General features: G+C 51.3%; 2 protein-coding genes and 1 long non-coding RNA gene across 7 annotated transcripts in view; 1 reads left to right on the top strand and 2 right to left on the bottom strand.

The window, feature by feature from the left end:
- OTUB1 (OTU deubiquitinase, ubiquitin aldehyde binding 1) overlaps positions 1-10,638 on the bottom strand; it is a 24,900-nt gene extending 14,262 nt beyond the window's left edge. Inside the window, exons 1-2 of one of the 3 annotated variants that reach the window (XM_039480760.1) lie at positions 10,484-10,638; positions 4,998-5,059 (exon numbers count right to left, since the gene is read on the bottom strand). In XM_039480760.1, coding sequence (XP_039336694.1) covers positions 4,998-5,059; positions 10,484-10,520 — 99 coding nt within the window. In that variant the 5' untranslated portion in view covers positions 10,521-10,638. Of the gene's footprint in view, positions 1-4,997; positions 5,060-9,850; positions 10,006-10,290; positions 10,340-10,483 lie in introns of those variants that run through there. The other 2 variants (XM_039480761.1, XM_039480759.1) reach the window with 2 other exon arrangements.
- LOC120368573 lies at positions 997-23,464 on the top strand. 3 transcript variants are annotated; one of them, XR_005582650.1, is made up of 4 exons: positions 997-1,444; positions 1,548-1,710; positions 2,751-2,929; positions 3,588-4,014. It is a non-coding gene; the product is annotated as an uncharacterized LOC120368573 (long non-coding RNA). The 3 variants fall into 3 exon arrangements; XR_005582651.1 differs by lacking the exon at positions 3,588-4,014 and adding an exon at positions 23,046-23,464 and having other exon boundaries at positions 997-1,710; XR_005582649.1 differs by having other exon boundaries at positions 997-1,710.
- Positions 13,119-21,837, bottom strand: LOC120368571 (cytoskeleton-associated protein 2-like). The gene is made up of 7 exons (XM_039480758.1): positions 21,740-21,837; positions 20,476-20,537; positions 17,652-18,253; positions 16,790-16,997; positions 16,104-16,241; positions 15,232-15,277; positions 13,119-13,835 (listed from the first exon to the last, which is right to left on the bottom strand). The coding sequence occupies exons 2-7, from the start codon at positions 20,476-20,478 to the stop codon at positions 13,756-13,758; spliced, it is 1,077 nt and encodes a 358-aa protein (XP_039336692.1). The 5' UTR covers positions 20,479-20,537; positions 21,740-21,837; the 3' UTR covers positions 13,119-13,755.
- Positions 23,465-23,509: the final 45 nt, after the last annotated feature.

The raw sequence follows: 23,509 nt of genomic DNA, 5'->3' as shown, positions 1-23,509 counted from the left end.
ACCCTTGCTGCAATTAAAGCCCATTGCTTCTTGTCCAAGCCTCAGAGATTAAGGAGAACAATTTTTCTCCCTCCTCCTTGTAACAACCTTTTATGTACTTGAAAATCGTTATGTCCCCTCTCAGTCTTCTCTTCTCCAGACTAAACCAACCCAAGTTTTTCGATCTTCCCTCATAGGTCATGTTTTCTAGACCTTTAATCATTTTTGTCACTCTTCTCTGGACTCTCTCCAATTTGTCCATATCCTTCCTTAAATGTGGTGCCCAGAACTGGATACAATACTCCAGTTGAGGCCACATCAGTGCAGAGTAGAGAGGAAGAATTACTTCTCGTGTCTTGTTCACAACACTCCTGCTAATACATCCCAGAATTATGTTTGCTTTTTTTGCAATAACGTTAAACAGGAGTCAACAGTGTAACCTGTGATCCACTATGACCCCCAGATCCCTTTCTGCAGTACTTCTTCGTAGGCAGCCATTTCCATTTTGTAGGTGTGCATCTGATTGTTCCTTCCAATGTGGAGTACTTTACTTCAGACCATTTCTCCAGTTTGTCCAGATCATTTTGAATTTTAATCCTATCCTCCAAAGCACTTGCAACCCCTCCCAGCTTGGTATCATCCACAAACTTCATAAGTGTACGCTCTATGCCGTTATCTAAATCACTGATGAAGGTATTGAACAGAATCAGACCCAGAACTGATTCCTCTGGAACCCCACTCAACATGCCTTTCCAGTCTGGATGTTGTTGACCATGGTGCTGTGAAGCTCCCGCTCGTGATTGGCCACAAATGTCCTGCTGAGAGAATCTGCAATCATGTTCTGAGCCCCTGGAAGATAAGCTGCTGACAACAGGATCTTGTGGGCAATGGACCAATCCCATAGATGAACCGCTTCCGCAGAGAGTGTAGTCGACCTTGTGACCCCATGCTTGTTGATGTAATAAACAATGGTGATGATGTCAGACATGACGAGAACACAATGCAAGCGAACGGATGGAAGAAATGCATGACATGCTCACCGTAACACCCGAAGCGCCAGGATGTTGATGTGTATTCTGGATTCCCAAGGGGTCTGGGTCTCTTGCATCACATGCTCCCCCATGTGGGCACCCCATCCGGAGAGTGATGCATCCATGATGATAGTCGTGTCCGATGAAGATGAGAGGAACAGCATCCCGGCAAAGACCTGTCTTGGGTACGTCCACCACTGGAACGAGGAGAGCACCTTGGGAGGCACTGACAGCAGAAAGTCTGTGGTATATCCTGTGGGTGACTAGACTTTTGGAGCCATAGCTGAAGTCGGCGAAGTCAGAGGTGAGCGAAAGCAGTGACGTATGTGCAGGCTGCCACGTTGCCAAGGAGGGAAAGGCAAGTCCTGACAAAACAGAAGAACTGTTGACTACTTTGATGATGAGTTCCTGCAGGGTCTCGAACCTGTCCCACGGTAAGTAGGCTTGTGCTGAGACTGAGTTGATGGAGGCCCCTATGAAATGCAGGGATTGCATGGGAACCAAAGTTGATTTTTCAACACTGACACTTACCCCCAGGGAAGAAAGTAGCCTGAGTAACATGGAGGTTGAGGCTCAACCCTCGTCCCTGGATCGCGCTGGTAGCAGACAGTCATCAAGACAGGGGAATATAAGGACCTCGTGACGCCAGTGGTGGGCCACTATGACAGAGAAAATTTTGGCGAAGACCTGTGGAGCAGTGGTGAGTCCAAACGGTAGGACTACATATTGGAAGTGTTCAGGGCCTACTGTGAATGTCAAGAATCTCCCCATCTATACAAAAATAGGTGCCCTGCATAACGAGAGCCATAAAACACATGCCTCTTTCTACGGAGGGTGTGATGGCTGCTAAGGTGACCATACAGAACTTTGGTTTGCATATAAAGCAATTGAGGCGTCGGAGACCCAGGATTGGTCTCTACCCGCCCTTCTTCTTGGGTACTAGAAAATAAGTGGAATAGAACCCCGCACCCTAATAGAGCACGTTCCTCCAGATTATTGCTCCCCTTTGCAGTAGACAGTTGACCTCTAGAGCGAAGATGATGTCGTGAGAGTGGTCCCTGAGGAGGGGCTGGGGCAGAGGTGAGGTAGTGTCATTAACTCAATCTTATAGCCATGTTGAATGACATCCAGGACCCACCTGTTCATTGTTGTCGCACTCCAAGCTGGTAAAAAGATGTCCACCAGGCAGAAAAGGAAGTCAAGCGGCTGGACCTTATGGGTCGCAAGGTCTTCTCGTCGGCTAGCCTCCAATTTCAGATATTGAACTACCAGGCCTTATTGGCCAAATATGACTTTCTCAACTGAAAGTAAAGTCCTCCAATTTACTGTAGTTGCGACCCAGAAGGTCCAACCACTTGCCCTCCTTGTCCACCAGGGTGGCGCATGGGTGCTGCTGCCTGGCCTACTCAATTGCCACTTGGATCCTGAGAGAATTGGGTGGGGGTGAGAGAACAGAAACTCAGACCCCTTAGCTGGGTATGCCTAATGGTACAAGCCAGCTAAAGAATGGCATAGTTGATTAGTAGAGAAACCCTGGTCGGTACCAGGATCTGAATGTCGGTACCAAGGCCAGAAGGCTGTCCAGAAGCTGATGCTGTTTGTCCCATACTTCCCTCCAGTGGTATATGAAGAATCTGTGTAGGAAGTCCTGGGACTGGTGAAAGTAATCTGGGGGTGAGGGGGCGGAACCAAGGTCACTGTTGTGTCTGGAGATGACGGAAATCATTCCTGTTCCGGCAGTACCAGACTGAGCAGCTCATTCTCCAAAACCAGTTCCAAACATCTACTCAAGGATGCCCAAAGCAGGGATGGGGTGAACCCTCTCTTGCTGATTGGGAAGGCTCTGAAAGTGGATATTGAGGCCAATATGGCCAACAGGATGGATCCACCAGATGCTGCGGAGAGCCCCACGGAGCGAGGTACCAGTGGCTTCTCTGCTGGGGTAGAGGATGGGTGGGAGTCCCAGGGAGGGCTGTCAGGTGGCAGGGGTGTGGAAAGCGGTCAGGGCAGTCAGGGGACAGGGAGCAAGGAGGTTGGATGGGGGCAGGAGTCCCGGGAGGGGGTGTTCAGGGGACAAGGATGGGTTGGGGATTCTGAGGGGGGAAGTCAGGGTGCAGGAAGTGGGAGGGGGTGGATGGGGGCGGGGGCCAGGCTATTTGGGGAGGAATAGCCTTCCCTACCTGGCCCTCCATACAGTTGCGCAACCCCAATGTGGCACTCGGGCCAAAAAGTTTGCCCATACCTGCTGTAGAGGAAGGTGTGGAGACCTCATTTCTTCTGGAGCAAAAAGTACATGAGGCCCAGGCGCTGTCTCCAACCTCCCCAGTGTTAATGGCACGAACCTGGAACTGTTTTGAAATCGATGGTTCTGTTGACTTAGAGGTGGCTAATTTGGAAGGTGTGCACAGCTTGGTACTGGCGAATCCACTGGTCTGTGCGATTTCTTGTCACGCTTGTGAGCCTTGGAATGTGCCACTTCTCCATGGCTGGAACTCGTGGAAGGCACAATGCCCTTCTTGGGTCTGGAGGAAGACTGACTGCCATACTTATGCGCATGCTTCCTTGCCTTCCAACTAGGCTCCAGCATGGGGTCCATAGTACTGTTACTGGCAGAACCGGACTCGATCTCTGCAGTTGGAGGTGCACTCCTGGATTTCTCAGGCTGATGTACAGGAGGGGTTCCCCAGCCTGGATCCGACTGCAGCCTCATGGCGACCTCCATGATGTGCTTTTTGAGGCAGAGATCCCAGCCTTCTCAGGTATGCCTTAGGAAGGACAGGCAGATACTGCACCTGGATGAAATGTGGGCTTCTCCCAAGGATCAGAGCAGCATTGGTGCTTGTCGCTGACTGAGAATGAACAATCTTGAACCCTGGAGTCTTCGGCATAATCCAGTACCTGGATGCAGGTGCTGGATTGGGTGGGAGGGACTAGTAACAGATTCTCCAAAATCTCTTATCTCCTAAAAACTACTACTAAACGCTAAACTACAGTTGAAAAACAACGAGAATAAAACTAACTATGTACAATTCAAATCCTGTTTATTTTCAAGTGTGTCAGAGACAAGAGGACACTAGTAGCTCTGACTTGCGGTGGTGAGAAGGAACTGGAGACGCAGTCAGTCTGCCCTGTCCTTTGTCGCCTCAGACGAAACCATGAGGCAAGGGAAGGGTGCATGCCCAGACCAACAGACGCTAATACTTTCAAGACCTCTGGGCACACAGTGCATGCGTAAACCCTCAATGGACTACAATAGGAACTATCACTCAAAGAAGCAAATGATGCTTTTTGCGGAAAAATCTGTTGTCAGAAACCTGATTTTTTTATGGAAGAGTGTTTTGATGGAAAATTTTCAATAAGCCCTCATGAGCCCCTCACACCAGTACACAGTGCCCCCATGCTGCCTAGCACCCTTGGACTAGGAGCCCCAATAACACCTCCTCTAGCCCACAGGGGACCCCTCCCAGTCCCATCTCTTCCTCCACCCCTCTGCCCCTAGGGCCCTGACAATCCCCCAGCCCCATCTATTCCCACGCCCCACCAAGCCTAAGTCCACCTCAGAGTCCCAACCACCCCCTACTGCCCTCCCCTACATATGGATCCCAGGCCCCAGGAGTCCTGACACCTGTACCTATGCTCCCAGTTTCCTGTGGAGCCAAAGGATGGAGATGGGGGTGAAGGACAGCTGCGTCCTCATAGGTTAGCGGTGGGAGCCATTTGCCCTCATCTGAGCAGCTGCAGGTTAGGGAGAACATGACTAAGGCTACATGCAACCCCTGTGGGTGAGATTTGCAGGGTTAGCATAGGGAGGGCAGCGGCCAGGTACCAAAACCCCAACATCCCAGAGGCTGGAGATGGAACGTGAAACTACCAGAAACTGTGAAGGGAGAGCACGGACACAAAGGCCCCTCTGAGATCCACCCACTGACCCCTCTCAGATCTGGCAGACTACTTTCCCCTACACCCAACAACCCTCTGAAGCCTCACCTCCTGCTGGATGCGATCCTGCTGAGCCATGATGGCTTCATCGTACGCCAGACAATTAACTCCTGGAAGAGAAGAAGACATGGAATGAGATGCTTATCCCACACCAGCTGCACCCCAGCCAGTTCAGACCCCCATGGTCTCCAGTCTCAAATGTCAGCCCCCACATCTTAGGGGTCACCATCCTGCCATCAGGATGAGTTCCCCAAGGTTCAGTCTCAATTGACCTTTGCTCCCGTCGCCCTTCCCCCACGCTGGGATGGCTAACGCTGCCCGAGACAGAACTCCATCCGCGCAGCTGGAGAGGGAAGGCTAGTCCTTCGAGTCAGGTTACTGGGCTGAGATTCAGGAGATGTGGGTTCAGTTTCTGGCTCTGCCATAGCATTTGGGCGAGTTGTTTCATCTCTCTGGGCCTCCAGATACTCCCTCTGCAAAATGGGCTAATGAGCCATCCTCTGCTATTAGGCTCTGAGCCCTCTGGGGTCTATCTCTCGCTAGGTGTCTGTGCACTGACCAGCATGATGGGTTCCCTGATTTCAGTCAGGGGAGGTGGGAGGGGGTCCTGTCCAACTCCCAGCCCAGTGGGACCTCCTCCCTCAGTACTGATCAGGGAAACCTGCACAGCGCTCAGCTCAATGGGGTCCCCGATCTAGGTCAGAGATCAATTTGTGCATCATATTGCCAAAATGAGCCATTTCCCTTTGAGGGTTAATTTTCGAGTTCCGACAGCAAATATTCTCCCTGGAGAAGGTAGAGCAAACAGAATAACCCCAACGCAAGGAAACCAACACTGACCCGGAAGCTGAGACACCAAACAGGGCTTGCTTTACAAATTCCTTCTGTAACACAGATATTCTTCTTATTCAGTAAGAAGTGTAGCTGTAACTAAACAATGCATCTCTCTGTGTGCAGCTCCAGCCAGTGGCCTCTGCAGAGGTCAGAATTTGTCTTTTTAAGCTCAACTCATTACAGGGACAAGTAGCTCTTTAGCAGACAGAAACTGAAGCTATTGTTTGTAAATACCATTAAGCGAATCCATTATGCTTTTGCTATAACATGCATGGCAGATATTAAGGTGGTACCGTCAGCTTCTAAACAGCCACGCTTCTGTCCACAAAAGTTTGGCACAACTAGCAGCTAAGATTTGAGGGTCTTGTTGACGCACAATAGTTGTGTCGATTTAACTAAAGGCATCAATTTTTAACAGCCCCAGGGATTAAGCATTGACACAAACTCCCCAGCAAAGTGGTGGATTCTCCATCTTAACACTGGAGGCCTTTCTGGAAGAGGCTTGAGTCAGCTATAAGCAATTGGGCTAAATACGGAAGGAAGTGGGTGAAATGACCTGACCTGTTCTATACAGCTCAGACTAGAGGATCTCATGGTCCCTTCGGGCCTTGCACTCTATGAATCACTAACTACACTGGTATAGCTAAAGCAGCACCACCCGTAGTGTGGATGCAGTTATACCCAGTATACAGGTGCTTTACTCTGGCATAATTTATTCCTGGACAGAGGACTGAAAGGACCTCTTGGGCATGGCCTCCAGGACCTGCTAGTGCAGGCAGCCCCGTGCTATCATCCAACTCAGAAACGTATCCAGGTCCATCTTCAAACTAGTTGGGATGTTTGCTCCCCACTGCTCCTATGGGGAGGCTGTTCCAGAACCTCCATTGATGGGCGGAAGCCTTCTTCTCATTGCCAGCCTCCATCCATTCCTGGCCAGTTTACCCCATCAGCTCTTGTGCCAACACTGTCCTTTAGCTTCAGTAGTTCTTCTCCCTCCTTCGGGTTAACCCCCTGGTGCATTCATGGAGTACAAACAGATCCTCCCTCAACCTTCATCTGGGCAGGCTAAACAACGGGACTGTAAAAATCACAGAAATTGCAGGGGGATTCGAGGGCAAAGTTGGATTAAAGCCCCTGGGCCTCAAGCAAATGATCCCTTCTCCTAGCCTGAAAATCTATGAGTAATAAACCACAATAGTGTGATATCCGAAATTACATCAACTCATTGAGCCGGATCCTTAGCTTGTGTAAATGGCCCTAGCTCAGCACGAGTCCCTAGGGCTACGGCAATGTACACCAGGTGGGGATCTGGCCCACTGAAACCGCTCTCCCAGCCTCCCTCTACAATCTCCTCTACATCCCGCAACATGATGTCACCCCTCTTTTACAGATGGGGAAACTGAGGGGTAATAATTTTGAGCAAGGCTTGGAACCCTGAGCTTCACCTCAAACATGTCTTCCAAAGATGACTAATTTTCGGGTGTAAACAGCTTCCTATTTATCACTGCTACCCATCCGCCTCTCAGTGCTGTCTGGCTTAGTTCAAAGACAGAGACGAGCTTTGCCAGCTCTGCAGGAAGATGAGAAAGCAATTTGGGTCCGTTCCATTGCATACATCACTGGCAGACGGGAGTCCTCAAGTCTGACTCCCAGCCCAACGGCATGCATCCCTGCTAATTCAGTACAGGTCCCCCTCTTTCTCTGCAGAGGCCACATAACACAAGGTGGAAAGAACCACATGGGGTACACATGCCCCCATTTTTCTCACTACACTGAGGAAGAACCAGGATACCCCACAACAAGAGCCTTCCCCAGAGCAGATCTAGCCGTACCACAGCCCTATTTTATCAACAGAACCATCTGGATCAGAGTCCAGAACTTTTCATGCTGATCTGAACCGGTACTGACTCTATTGGGGACATCTCAACCGAAATAGCCTTTATTCTGCAAGAATTTAAACTGTGTCTATCGGTAATACTCTGGGGGCAAGGACTGCACTTAAAGGGGGCAAAACTGATTGGGAAGCTACTGGATAGAGAGAGAGGGAGTCTGTTTTTTTCTCCCCCAAGCCACCCTGGATGCCCCTCGTTATGCAGAGCCATCGCTTTTTCTAACAGTCCCCTCTCCACCTTTAAACAAACAATTAAGACATTATTTATTGCTCTCAGTCAGGGACGGCCCAAGCAGGGTTTTAAGCAAAACCATCTGGGATGCTTGATGGGAGTGGGGGGATGTGGGGTGCTGGCTTTTGAGGAGGCAGGAGGTAATCAGAGGGTACTGGGGCTAGGTTAAGGGAAGGATGTGCTGATGGGAACTTTAGGACTCCCTTGCAACAGGTGATTTGGTTTCCCCCCACATCAGGTTTCCTAATCCTCACCACATGGCAGTAAGAAGCATGCAGCCAAGTGGAGGGAATATCCTCAGGAGCCCAGAGACAGATCCTGCCTCACAGGGAAGTCAGGATTGGCGTGGGCACAGACCCGGCTGCCAGGGTGTGGAGCAGGTTGATGTGGACTGTACATAGGTCGGAGTGTGGGGTCCAGGTCTCTAGACCTCAGGGAACAGATAGTGGGAATCCTGTCCCCCGTAGGGATGGTGGTGGAGATGGAGATCATATCTCTCAGAGAGGTGCTGCCGGGAGTGGGGTGCATACAGCCAGTGAAGGAGCAAAGTAGGATGTATATTAAAGTGTAATGAGCGGGGTGGGGATTCTCATTGCCAGGGCCCGGGAGGAACCTGTCTCCAGGGCCCCTGCTGATGGAGGAGTGGGGCAGGGCAGGCTATAGCATGCATTGTAGTGAGACTGGGGAATACTGCATCACATGAGCAACCACATCTCTAGCCTTCAGGGCACAGATGGGGCTGGATCCTGCTCCCGGGGATGCTAAGGGTGGTGTGTGCTGATTGCTACCTTTGCAGGAGCTGGGCAGAATGGGTTGGTGCACATTGGGAAGGGAGGGAGCACGGCACTAGGCCTCAGGACACTTTGTGGAGAGTCCTGTCTTTGGGATGCAAGGGACACCCTGTATACTTGGAAGAGAAGGGAGTTGGAGGCAAGGGGGTGACCTTTTCCCCGGGGATTATGCAGTGGGGGTGGGGAAGTTTCCCATCCCTGCTGACTGTGGTTGGGGACAGAGAGCAGCTTCTAGGAGACTTGGAGGAGGAGGCAGATCCTGTGTGCATTGGGGGAGTGGTTTGAGATCTATGGGGAGGCCTTTCCTGGAGAAGGGGATCATGACCCCAGGGGATGTTTGGAGGCAGATCCTGTGTGCATGTGAGAGTTGTGAGACTTAGGGTAAGGGGAGGCATTTCCTCTGGTGAGAACTGTGGGGTGCAGCTCCTAAGAGGAAGCAGGTGTGTGATTTGGAGTAGGACAATCCTCTCCTATAAGGGGTAAAAGATGTCTGGGATTTGGGGAAAAAAACATTTCTCTGGGTTTGGAGTGAGGGGAGGAGCTCTCTGTGGGGGAAGGAGGGTCCTGTACCTTGGGAGAAGGTTAGGGGGGAAAGTGGTTCCTGTGGAAGAGGAGGTGAAGTGGGCAGCTGAGCGACTCTGGGGAAAGGACCTTTTCTCAGAAGTCTGGGGGAGCCAGTTCTGGGAAGGGGTACTCTAGGGGGAAGGACAGAGTTTCCTATGGGGGATGCTTGCGGGGGAGGGAAGCAGAGCCAGGATCTGGGGGGAAGGGAAGGATTTCCCTGTAGGGGGCTGGGCTCTGGGGGAGAGAAGCCTGCCCTGGATTCAGGGCAAACCCTGTCTCTGCGGTCGGGGGGCCTGGGCCATGGGGAGGAACCTTTCCCTGGGCAGGGGAAGCCAGGCCTGAGGGGGAGGTAGAGCCGAGGTTCCTGTCTCTCTAACGGGGTCCCCGCGCCACCCTGCCCCGCCCTCTGTTACGGGGGCAGGGCCGCATTCCGCCGGGGGCTCCGGGGGTCCTTGTCCCTCCCCACGGGGGGTGGCAGGGCCTTGTCTCGGGCTGCGGGTATTGCCGGGTCCGTCTCTCTCCAGGGGTCTCGCCCCTCCCCCTGCAGTGCCTTATGGGGGGCTCCCCGGCCGCCCCTCCCCCCCATTACCATCCGTGTCCCCCCCCAGCGGCTCCGGCTTCTGCAGAGGCTCCTCCGCCGCCATCTTTGAGCTGCAGCCCGCACCCAGCAAGCGCTTCCGGGGCACATCGGGCCCCAACGCCGGAAGTACTTTGGCCCGGCCCTAGCAACCGCCCCTAGCAACGCCCCCTGTGGCAACTAGACCCCTCCCCCTTAACACAACCCCAGGGTAGGCCCACCACACTGATGGAGCTCGAAGGAGGGGTTTGGGCGCCATGGTAACAGGATGACACCCCATGCATCATTAGCATGCATGGTGATGTCATTGTGTGACATCACAGCATCCTGCTCAAGCCACTCTTCTGTACCATTGTGACATAATCATGATACCACAGTGGCCCCATTAAACCTATCATTGATGCACCATTGTGATGCCCTCATGTAACATCAGGGGCCTCGCATCAACCCACCATCTCCTGTAACTATGACACCCTCACATGACATCACAACAGCTTCGTGACACCCCTATTCTTGTGCCCTTGTGATGCTATCGGGACCTTATGACAATGCATCCTCATGCCATCAAAGCACCCTTGCATCAAAATGCCATTACTGTATCATTATGACATCATTTAACATCACAGTGGCCTCATACAAACCCACCTGCAACGGGCTGTGTTGCTATGACATCATGTGACATCCTGGCGGCCTTGCATCCACTTCCATTAGTGTGTCACAGCGCTAGGACATCATCATGTGACATCATAGCAGTCTAGCATCAATCCACTATCACATCATTATGCAATATCTCAAGGGGCTCCCTTGACCTGACTGTCACATCCCATTGTGAGGACACTACATGTTATGAGGTCATAGTCTTACCCCACTTCAGCTCCCACTGTCACTGTCACATTGTATCTTTCTCCCATCAGCCCATCACTGTGTGACATTGCTTCAGCACCATGTGATGTCACAAACACCTCACTACATTAATGTGATGCTGGCAGACCAGGTGCCAACTCATGCTCCTGGGAACTGTGGTCATACAAATAATAGATACAGGGAAATTGTTGTCACAATCTCTTAAACACAAGAAGGCAGCAACAGTCAAAGAAACCAAAATGAGGGAAATTAAAAAGTGAGCAAAGGAAATCAAGACTGCATGTTTTTCCAGCAGATTTGCTCTCACTCAACCAGGAATTCATTCAGGGCAGTCCTCCAGCCTGTGCGATTCCAGAGGTCAGACCCGATCACCACAATAACCCCTTCTAGCCTCAAATTCCACATTGCTGTTCATCTCAAGCCAGAAAGAATTGTGAGAACTGGATCCCCACCTCCCACAATTCCCTGAGGAGGAGTGCTGCTGGTATCCCACAATGCCCAGAAGCCTGTGGCACAAGAGCCCACTAGAATACCAACCTGTACTACTGCTAGAGGGTGTGAAAAAAATGGGGCCACTTGTTGGGGGGAAGTGCACAGCAGGGGTAGAGTCTTGTCACCCTACTTGCTGCATATCTTTTCCTGATGCACATTTCTACTAGGAGGCCAGCCCTGACAAAAGCAGCCATGTGTGCACACATACAGCACCCAGGAAGGTACCACTAATGCTGCCCAGTGGCCTAAGAGTGCCAACCTGGGTGTAATTCCAATACCTCAGGGCAGATCTACCCTGACATTAGACTTGTGGAAAGGCCTAAGGTACCACACAGCATCAGTAGAGACAGGAGGAGTATTTTAGGATGACATTGGTAATAAAATCTCTTTAATATGAGCATACTTTTCCCTACAGCTTTCCTTGGAATTGACACCACCCTAGTGAGAGAGTCAGGCCTTGCGGGATAAAGTTTTCAAGTCACCCAACTGCTTTTCAGATTTTTTTTTTCAAAACCCAGTGGGATGCAGGAACTTAAGAGCTAGATTTCCAAAAGGCAGCTTGGGAGCCTAGTGGGTAGAAGACTGGACTGGGACTCAGGAGAACTGCAGTCTATCAAACTGCCTCTAGCCTGCTGGGTCATGTTGGGCAAGTCATATCCCCTCATGGGGCTTTAATTTCCCCCATCTGTAGACTAGGGAGTGCAACACCAACTTCTTTTGTAAAGCAAGTTGACGTTTACAGAGGAGACATACAATTCGTAAGTTAAAAAAGGCAGAAGGGACCACCTAGTCAGAGTGCATAACAACATATGGGGCCTGCTTGAATTAGTTCCTAGTTGAGCTAGAGCAGATCTGGGGCTGGGAAGAAAAACAAAAAAACATCACATCACAATTTTTGAATTAACAGCCACAAAAAAAATTCACCACACTGTAATAGCTAGTTACAACATTAAGAAATATCATGAGCATTTGGGACACTGCAATAGAGTCCCAGCTGCACAAATAACTATTGCCATTTAAAAATAAATTCTAGGCAGCATAGCTGTAGCGAAGGGGCTGAACACACAGGTAGTGCAACTTAGGGACTCAGACACCTACTACAAACCACCGTTCTTGGATTTTTCCCTTTTCAAAAGTTAATGATTTGAGCCTTTTAAAAGAAAAAAAAAGGGGGAGGAGGGCAGGGCTAGAACCAACTATAGCTACCTTAAGCAAACCCACCATTAGTTCTCCCTGATAGTGTGTAGAGAAATTGTATTTTGAGTTTACAACATTGGACCAGAACTCTAGGCTGCAAAGCAGGTCTAGACATGGGTGATTAGAGTGGACCTTTACTTCAAAGTAGATTGTTTTGTTGTTTGGTTCCCTGCCCCCTTTCAATGGATCAGCTCAGACTTTAAGGCCACAGGGGACCACTGCCATGTCATCTTACCTCCCTTGTAACCATCCATACAATTTCCCTAATTAATTCCTGCTTAAACTAGAGAGGACTTTTCAGAAAAAGACCCAAGAGATTTCAGATTTCCAGTGATAGGGAATCCACCACAGACCTTGGGGAGCTGTTCCAAACAGTTATTTACCCTCCTGTTAAAAATCTGCACCTTATGTTTTAGTCTGAATTTGTCACACTCCTGCTTCCAGCCATTGACTCTTGTTAGACCTTTGTCTGCCAGAGCAAAGGGCTCTTTGTCAAGACAGCTGGTCAAAAGTTCTCCAACAGAGCAACTGTTTGGTTGGAAAATGCAGATTTGACCAAACAAGCATCTCACAGGAATTCATCACCAGTTGTGCTGAAAGGATGCTCAGATGAAGTATTTTGATCATGTACATTTAGATTGGACCTACAATAGATAATGTAAAGCCTTATCTACAAGATGAAGGGAAGCTCTTCAACTAGATCATTTACCTCTTTCCTAAAGAGGAATTCCACTGGTCATTTTGATTTTTGTTCAAAGTCAGGCCAAGAGGAAGTTTTAATCCTCTACATCTGAGACATCTCTTCCCCAAAGAGACACTTATGGCTGATCAAGTTACCCCTTTGCCATCTTTCACAAGCTAAATACACCATGCTCCTCCAGTCCAGCTTAACACAGTTTCTACCACAATGTAGAATCTTTATTAAATACTTTATTGAAGAATTCAGTACAGGTTACATAAAACATGCCTTTGTGAACAGCTTGGTGACAGACAATCGATCTAAAAAAGCTAGAAGGGAGCAATGCTGGAGTTCTGATCCAGCCATGAAAGATAATAGACATTTAGATCTGCAGCCCTTTGGGGAGGTTACAGCTTGTCCCAGTTCAGCCCCCTCCCTGACATAAAACATCTCTTTAGGGTTCCAGTGCTTTGGATTCTCTACAAGGGTCCTCGACAGCTAGGACAGGAAATACCCCATGCCATGTGGTGCTTTGAGGGGGCAGTACATGACTGGAAGGCTAAAGAGACAACTCTGGGAGCTTCCAAATGCAGACAGGATGGAGATCTCTTCTCTCCTTCCCAAACTCTTCTCAGATCAACCAGGACAGATTGAGCAAGGGATATAGGCCAGTAGCACAATGGGTTCACTCTGCAGCCGGAGAAGATGGGCGTGGGTCAGAGTGTGACAGCTTGGGTCGTATCTGCCACACAGTGATCTGCAGCACTAGAGACAAAGGGATAATTTCACTGTTGGGGCATCAGTTCAGGCACCAAGCCCAACACAGCCACCTCTCAGGTTAGGTATATCTTCTGCTTGTCCCTCCCAGCTCCCCCGATGTACACCCTTCCCAGGTGAGCTGCCACCCCACCCCACTAGGGTGACCAGAGAGCAAGTGTCAAAAATTAGACCACTATCTTCCTGAGGGGATAGTTGCATATATAGACAAAGCTCCTAATATTGGGATGGTCCTGATAATATTGGGATGTCTGGTGACCCTACACCCCACTCATTGACATGGCATCACTGCCGCCCCAGCCTGCTCTTCACCACATGCTAGAAAGCCCCCAGCCCCTCCTTACCCTGTGTAGAGGTGGACCATGTAGGCCAGGTACCCACCAGTGAGCTGGAACTTACTACTGTAAGACCCAGCTAGCTGTGCATCCCAGGAATCCACCCACAGAGCCCCTCCTAGGACAGCTGTCAGGAATCCTCCCCATCCCACATCTTCAGTGGGGAGCCTCAGTGGGCTGGCTGGGAACTAAGCTAAGTATTAGGAACCCTAACAAGGGCTTTTTGCCATGCACAGCTCTGCCTAGTCACTTGCATCCCCATACAGACAGGAGAGATGCCAGCTCCTCCCTCCACATCAGCATCCCTGCACTGGTATTGCTCTCCAACACTCCTGCATACAGGCCTATTCCAGCCCAGCCCACAGCCCCTGGAAGAGTGCTGGGCAGTATTCGACCATCACTCTCTGCTGTAAGAGTGCTCCTCCAGCAGCACAGCACCCTCCTAGTGCCAGGCACTGACTGGGAATGCACAGCACCTCTTGCATCACATGGGGGTCAGCACTGACTGAGGTGAACAGGGCTGCCTGGAGGGGCTGGGGATGGAGGCAATTTTCCCCAGGCCCTGGGCCCTGCAAGAATATAGTATTCTACGGTATTGCATTTTATGGAAGGGGCCCCCAAAACTGCTTTGTCCCAGGCCCTCTGAAGCCTCTGGGTGGCCCTGCAGGTGAAAACACCTATACTGAGCCCCCCCTCCCCCAAGCAACACAGCACCCCCTAGTGGCACATTAGCACCACCACCAACTCCCAGACACCATCCTGGCACATGGGTCAGGCAAGGCTTGCAGTCACCTACCCAAGGACCAACCCACCACAACTCTGCTTAGGCCCCAGGCTCTGCCAGGAGCCACATCATGGAGCCCTAGACCTGAAGGGGCCATTAAGTCATCTCAGCCCACCCCAGTGATGTCTGTAAGGCAACACTTAGGCCCACAATTGGGTTCAGACCCTAAAACAGGAAAACCCAGATCCACTCAGGACTCCCCATCCCTGCGGCCCAGCTCAGCCATTGGGCTCACTTACTAGATACATATACAGGAGTCTCTTACCATTGTCCACAGCCCTTGCCGATCCACACTGCTCATCTGCTAGACGCTGGCGAGAGAAAGGACACAGGTGAGGCCCAACACGCCACAGAGCTTATGAGGCTCACCCCTGGCTTCAGCCTATTCTATGTAGGCTGTCCTATACAGCTGTCAGCTCAGGGTGTGGGGTTTAGAAAAAGCATATATCACTATACTGGGACAAGTCCTAGGGCAGATGCAGTTAATGTAGTATAAAGGCCTTATCCTGGAATAGCTTGTTCCCCCTCCTGGATGATAGTAAATGATACCACTGTGAAGCACTTCTATGGTCCACATCCACACTAGGGCAGGCTTTGTGGCTAGAGCATTGGACTGTGACCCAGGACACCTGGATTCTATTCCAGCTCTGCTGGGGGACCTTGGACAAGTCACTTTGCCTTCTGGAGCCTCAATTTCCTCAGCTGTAACATGGGGAGGGGGACACTGACCTCTTTTGAGGAGCACAAGAGGGCAGGGTCAGAGGTTTAGGCAATAAAGCAATAGGGCATAGGGTTTGGTCCTCAGAGGAGCAAACCCAGGACACTGCCCCAGGCTCTTTGTTAACCCCAGAGTTTAATCCCCAAAAGCCTGAGCTGCTGGCCCTGAGAAGGTGCTGAGTTAGGCTGTTAGGAACTCTTCCCCCTTGGGTTGCCAGGAGATTTCAGAACAGGAAAAGGACATGGGGGGCATGTCTCAGGAACCCCCTGACCAAGAGGCCAGCTCAGAGTTAGGCTGAGGTAGATCCTGTGTCATCTGTAGCAGCCCCCCAGAGTTCAAGCCAATCGCAGCAGCAATGTGGATTTTAAGGTGGGGGGCATGGAGAAGAGATGGTTCTGTGGCAGGCAGAGGAGACTCACCTGAGGCCCATTGCCAGCAGGGCAGGTGTTCCCAGCAGCCCCTGCAGGCTGTTGCAGATAGACCCAGTACACCACGAAGACCTGGGACCCCTGAGTTGCTGGGTCCCATGGAGCTACTGCCTCCTCCCTGCGGGCACCCTAGGGGTAAAGGCAGATGGTAGCAGGGTTAGTGGCAGCCTGGCACACCTCTCGAGGGGCAAAAGGTTCTTGCCTCCTTACCTCTACCCTCCCACACGGCCAAAAGCACACTACACACCCCTCTGATCCTGCCCCCCAGGACTCTGCACAGCCCACCCCCCTCCCCAAATTCTGCTATACCAGACCAGTCCCTTTCCCTCCCCCAACTCAGCACAACCTGCTCCTTCCACCCAGATATTTCCCTGTGCTGCCACCAGCCCCCCTCCCCCCTTAAGATCCTGACCATTCACTCCAATGCCAACAGCTAGATCCATGACCCCTGCCCTTAACCCCCCACGCCAGACAGCTTCCCACTAACTGTGCTCCCAGCACTGCTGCACCCACCCCATTCCAACCACCACCACCCCATGGCCAGAACCTACCCCTCCACTACACTCCAGGACACCCCACAGCCAGACACTCCCCTGCTGCTCCAGGACTAGCAGGACCTCCCCCACCCCACAGTGAATTCCTCCCCAGCTGTATCCAGTCAGGCATGGAATGGATACCCTGCCAGCTTGGCTGGGCTGCTCCGGAACTGCCAGGCTGGCTTGGTCCAACTCTGATCTCATCCTCTCTTCATCTGTTATGCCGGTCCAGAAGGGCAGGACAAGGGGCTCCTTAGACAAGCATCTCTTGGGCCGAGCAGGGATCATTACACATGGGGGTCTCTTCAGCACCTTGCCCTTGGCAGCTTGCCATTCTGCCAGCCGGGCCCTGGGGGAAGAGCGGGTCAAGGGGTGAGTGCCCACCCCAACACTTCCCACCTTCCAGGAAGAGGGGTGGGGTTACAGTAAGACATCTCCCCAGATATAGACCCCCTTAATCCGGTCCCTCTGAGATGCAAACCTCAGCAAAGAAGAGCACAGGACATTTTGGGGGAGGCTGCATCTCAGGAGCCCTGTGACCAAGATACTCTGAATTTAGGCCAAGGAGGACCTATTCCACCCTGCAAAGCTGCACCCCAAATTTCAAGCCAATGGCACCAGAAGATGGCCTTGGAGAGGACTGAAACATCTGGTTTTGCCACAGAGGTTGAATATCTAGACTGCCTGCAAAGCACTTGTTGCCCTAATGCAAGCTGGGGGTCTACAGGAGCTCTCTGAACCCAACTGTTAGTTTGAGGGGTACATGGAGGAACTGGACTCAGTGGGAGGACAATGCATTGGGCTGAGACTCAGGATATGCCATTGCTGCTGGGGTAAATAGCAGCCCCCCCCCTTTGCTGCCAAACCTGCCCCTCTGGTGAGGGGATCATGACTGCTACCAAGAGGAGCTCCCCCACACATTACCCACACCACTCCTGCATTGGGCATAAGGCAGAGGGGACTTGGTGCCAGGGCAGGATGAAGCAGGCAGTGCCCCACTCACCTCCTGGCATTGACAGATGGTTTGAGCACAGTAAGCTTGTGCCTGCTGGTGGGTTTGGGCTCCCAGGCAGCAGGACGGGTCGGCTCAAATGGCACTGCCTTGGGCGAGGAGATGGGTCTCACTCTACCGAGAGCTGGCTTGGTTGGGGGCAGGAGGATCTGGCTGCCCCTGAGTTGGGTGTGGTCCGTGGCACGGCCTGTTTTCAGGGCAGCACTAGCCAGCCAGGCCCCTGCAGGAGCCCTGTGGGAGGCGATGGTGTTGGGAGAGTGCACCACAGGCTGCCAGGCAACACCCAGGCTGGCCTCCACAGGCAGGCTTCGGCGGAAGGAGCAGGTCTTGGAAGGCACAAGCCTGCCCAGGTAATAGCCCAGGGGAGACTTCCTGGGCACCAAGGTGAAGCCAAGGCTCAGCCGCTCAGCAATGCTCTGCTTCTCCTTCTGGCTCCTCAAGTGCTTCCTGAGACATGCCGGCCTGTCCCTGGGCTCGCCAACTCTGACCGTGGTGCTGGGAGCTTCCCACCAGCTGCCAGTACCAGCCATGGCTTTTAGTGGCGTGATCCTGGAAAGTGGGAAGCTGTAGCGGGCTGTAGCATCTCTCTGGGTCTGCAAGACAGAAGGGGGACCCATCTCAGAGCCTAACCATTCACACTCGGGGCTGGTGGAATGGGATAGCCCTGGATGGTGCATCAGCCACTGGGATAGAACCCAATGCCTCTGGTTCTAGAGCAGTGATACTCTGAGGCTCATGAAAATCCCAGGTGACACTGGGCCAACTGTGCATTAAGGAAAGAAATTCCCTGTTGCTCCCAGCTGCATGGGCTGTCTGGTGAGACTCCCAAGCCCTAGCTACATCATGCACCTGGGCAGCAAACTGCATGGACCGGCTGCTGGGAGTTTTACACACACCCCTTGTCACTCCATTACAGTTCTCCAGGAGCGGAAACTGGGCAAATAATGTGTTTTGTTCCTGGGCAGTTGTGAACAAATCAAAAATTAATTTGACCCAATCAAAATATATTCTACTTTTGTTATTTTTTGCCAAAAATTAAAAAAAATTATATTTGGGTCAACTAAATAGTTTCATTTTCAGCTATTTCTACTTTTTTTTTTAAGATTCAAGGAAATTCTGAAGTGAAAAAGTTGGAGTGGGGGGTTTGGAATATTTTGGGGGTTCCTCCCCCAACCAAAACACAATTTGGCAAACCAGCATGAATTTGCTAAACATTCTGGTGTTGCCAAATCTACTTTTTCCACCCAAAGGGTTTTGGCCCAAAAACCCCCCCCAAAACAAAAACCTCACCCCAACTCTGCTGGGAGGAAGCCTCCAGATATGCAAATGTCACAGTGAGGCAGGCGAGATCAAACAGGATTTCATAGCAGTATAGGGGTTGGAAGGGCAAATCCAGCCCCTCCATGCTGAGGCAGGGCCAATAAACCTGGCCACCCCTGACAGATGTTTATCCAACCTGGTCTTAAAACCCTCCCATGCAGGGGAGTCCACAGCCTCCCTTGGTTGCCTGTCCCAAAGCTTAACTGCCCTTAGAGTTAGAGTGTCCTTTTGTAGCAGGCCACAGCCCAACAAATGTACCTCCCTCTGTTTCCCTTCTCACGGATCCACTTCAGGCTCTTGCTTCAATACCCTTCTCTGGGGGCCATTTGCTGTTGAACCCATAGTGCAAGTCAGTCTATAAGAAGAGTCCCAAACAGGCCATTTCCCATAACTGGTGGACATAGTCCATAAAATCCTGCTCTTCTGAGCAGGCAGCCACACCAGCCTTGCTGCCAGAAGTCCTTCTGCACCATACTCCCATGTCTTCTGCCACACCTGGGCTCCTTGTGGGTCTTCTCTCCATCTACCAGGATGGTCACCCCAGGCCTTCCAGCTGGAGTGCAATCCTGCTCTTCCCCCTGGGAACTCCCCAGCCTCTCCATTGGGAGATCACGCCTGCCCCCACCTTCTCACTAGTTCCCCAAGTCCAGTTTCCTGGTGAGCAGCAGGTGAGCCCCTCTGCTGCTCCACTGCCTTTGACCACCAGCTTGGTCTCTCCAGTTTACAGCCAGCAGGCAACTCCCTCTGCTGTGCCTCCTCCAGCCTCAGTCCTGCTCTGGCTTGGCAGGTCAGTCCACAAACCCCTCTTGCTGCCCTCCTTGCCCTCAACCATCCCCAGGAAACACCTTCTGGCTCAGGCAGCACTCCCCTGTCCCTGCTCCTGACTGACCCCAGGGTCCCTCTCGCATCTGAACACCAATTCTCCATTACCCTCTGCAGCCCCAGGTGCTGCTCTGCCCTCTTAAGTGGCCCCATGGGAGCACTTTTTCTGGCCATGGGGAGATGGATCTGACACACTAGCCTAAACACCCAGTGCTGCAAACCCATCCTCTTGGCCTGCCCTCAGTGGAGAGCAATTGATCCCCATCCTCTTTACAACAACCTTGTACTCCTCTGAAGACTGGGTCCCCCTCAGTCTGCTCTTCCCTAGGCTAAGCATGCCCAGTTCTTTCAGCCTTTCCACATAGGACAGTTGTTCTAAGCCTTGAGCATTATTTTTGCAGCTCTGCTCCACATGAACTTCTTGAAGTGTGGCACCAAGAACTGGATGCAGGACTCCAGCTGAGGCCTCATCATGCCCAGTGAGCAGATGAATTCCTTCCTGTGTTTTACATGCACCACTCGAGATAATACACCCCGGCCTGATGCTGCGACACAGAACCCTAGCATCAGCTGGTGTAACTGTGTTGTGTCACAGCATGCACATCACCCAGCCCATCGGCAGCCTCTCCCACTACAGGCAGCTCAACTTTAGACAGCCCACCGGGCAACTTACCATTTCTCTTTGCGGCTTCCAAGACCTGTGACTGGTGGTCAATACCCAATCACTGCCACTGGCTTTGGGAAGAGAAGAGCCATGTTAGCTTAATCCACAACCCTGAAGCAGCAACTACAGGAATACAGCCATGGGGCTTGGAACCACCCCATTAGTTAACAGCCAGCTGCGTGCACAGGGACAGTGTTAGCTACCTTATACCCACAGACACCTGATTTTCACAGCTGCTGAGCACTTAGTGACAGATTGGGTCAGGGGTACAATGAGTCTGACCCTCCTCCCCTAGGATCCTACAAGCCAAGACACCCACACTTTAGGAACCATAGAGGTAAGGCAGCTACCTACCTCTATGAGAAGGGGAGAGGCTAGTAGCTAGTGGTACGTGTGCTAGCCAGAGGGCCTAGGATAGAGGGTTTGTGAAGAGATTGGGGGGGGGGGGGAAGGGGGGAGAAGAAGAGAGAAATCAGGCTTTGCATGAGGCTGGTGGGAATGCACAGGCTGGGATAGGAGAGCAGGAGGAATCAGTTTGCAGGAGGCCAGCCCCAAGGGTCTCTAAACTACTCTCCCAGAGCCCTTGAGGACCCATTAGCTGTTCAGGAAGGTTTTACCTCAGGCCTATTTGTAGCTAATCCAGCTGGTACAAGAAGCCACCCAGAGATATGTAGGTACCCCACAACACATAGCAACCATTTCCTACAAAGTGGCCAACCGAAAGGATGCTGGGATGTCCCCTCACAAGGCATTTTGCTTCCACCAATGCAGCATGAGTACAGTGCACTATCACAAATAGCCCAGGGCAAACATGTTTCCCCACTAGCTTTGCAGGTAGCACCACACAAGCCAATCTTTACCCTAATGCCTCCTTTCTGCATGCTAGAGAGTCACCAAGCACTTTGCATTAAGCAGGGCTCACAACACCCTGCATAATGGAGAAGGTGGGGAGGGGGGAAGACTAGCCTCAGGTGATGAAGTTTAAGGTAGGGCAACCCCTGTGATTTGTTCCCTCTCCCTTACATTAGGAAAACTGCATTGCACCCCTACAAGCCCCACTTTCTTTCATAGTAGCTAGGTGCCCTCAAAGCAGAACAAGGATACAGTTAGCAAGTTCCTTAGAAGTCCAGATAAACACTTCCCCCCCCCCTTTGAACAAATCATCTAGTGAACCAAAGCTACAAAACCAGAGCACCTTAAACAAGCATAAACCAACCAACTAACCCCAACAATCAATACAGTAAGACCAACAACCAACACACAGGTTCCTTACCATACTAGCACCCTCTCATCCCACTCTCAACTGGCTCAGTCACACCAACCCCAAACTCCTTCTATTTCTCTAACCATCCAGCCAATCAGCATCAGGATGGTATCCTTTGGTCAACAGGGTTTTGAGGACCCACCCAGCTATCCCAACACGACATTGGCTGGGCAGCTAGCTCCACCCCTTGGGAAGGAGGGGTCTGGCAAGGCAATTCCACATTAGATAAAGGGGGCATGAAGTGTCCACATCTCCCTGGGGGATGTTTAGAATAAACCTGTTTTTTTTAGATCTAGTCTTGGAGGGAGACTGTAACTAAGGTTTCTTAGGTAGAATTACCGGTAAAATGCTGATCTCTCTGGCCTAGCATATGAGTGGGCAAGCTTTCTGTGAGGCCATAGGCCCATTGCCCCCATCTCAGATCCTACTCCACCTCCAGGGGAAGCAGATGGAGATCTGGGATTTAAGAACATCTTTGGGTATAAGTTTAGACCCTGCAGCACTTTCTTCCAAATGGGCTGAGTTCTGGATTTGTTTCTGTAGATCTTTCAGTGACTAGGATGTTGGAAGGGGACTCAGGATGCCTGGGTTCTATTCCCAGCTCTGCCACTGAGCTGTGGGGTGATCCTTCCCCTCTCATCCTTTGACTATTTCAATTGTAAACTCTCTGGGGCAGAGACTGTTTTTCACTGTGTGTCTCCAGCACCTGGCACAATGGAGCCCTGACCTTGATTGGTTCCTCCTGGCTCCACTGTAGAAAATAAAATCCACTAGCTATATGAGTGTCCCAACTCCTTACCAAAGGCAGCATGTTTCAGAGGTCTCTAGCAAGCTGGCAAGCTTTGATCAGTGCACTGTGTGCAGCCTCTGAACTCAAGTATCTGCAAAATAGGCATGAACCAGCTCTAGCTCCAGGATGAGGACTCCTGGGTTCCAATCCTGGATCTCTACCCAGCCCCCTCTGTAATCAGTAGTGACACACAACCACATGCCTCAGATTTCTGTGTTAAACAGTGAGAACTTAACCAGTGTGTGGGGCCTTGCAAATTAAAGCTACATGAAGGCTAATTGGTTTGCTCTGGCCAGTCCAGGTGCAAATGATCCCAAATGCATAATCTCCCATCCCTTGAGGACTATTATGCCCCACATTGTGCTGCTAAGCAAGTGTATACCCTAAATAGCCCTGTGGGGGGGGTCTATTGCATTTTTGGTACTTAAAAGAGTTAACCTAACCCACTCCTGAGCCTAGTTACAGGATCTCTCATCTAACTTTCCTCCAGCCCCTTAAATGATCTGTGCTGTTCTCCTCTAACAGCCTCTCCTGGGCACAGAGAAGCACTACCTGCATCTAAGGAGATCCTAGTTGGCTCCTTGCTGTTCCAGTGCCATGATCTGACTGCAAACAACTGCTGCAGCGAGATGGAATGTTACGGAACAAGGGTGAGGGGCATGGCTGCAGGGTTAATTTCAGTCCTGGATCAGAACAAAGAAACCTGCCACTATGGATCGGAACAGGAATCAAAGTCTCTGTCTGTCCCCATCAGGAAAAGGACCGCTAGTATGGGAAGAGAAGGGTGGGGCCCGGCTGCTTCTGCCCCCTATATGTTAAACTAAAATGCTTTTTCCCTAACCAAGCCAACTGCAAGAATAAAGCCCAGTAACACAATCACAGCTGCAGCTTGGTTGGTGCATTCAGGCTCCCTGCTTTGGCCCACTGCATTCAAATGGGGTGAATCTCCTTTGTGATTGATTGCAAATATAATAGGGGTGCTGAGCATG

This window comes from Mauremys reevesii, linkage group 7 (assembly GCF_016161935.1).
Source record: "Mauremys reevesii isolate NIE-2019 linkage group 7, ASM1616193v1, whole genome shotgun sequence".
Classification (NCBI taxonomy): Eukaryota; Metazoa; Chordata; order Testudines; family Geoemydidae; genus Mauremys; species Mauremys reevesii.
This window is presented reverse-complemented; position numbering and strand designations above follow the sequence as displayed.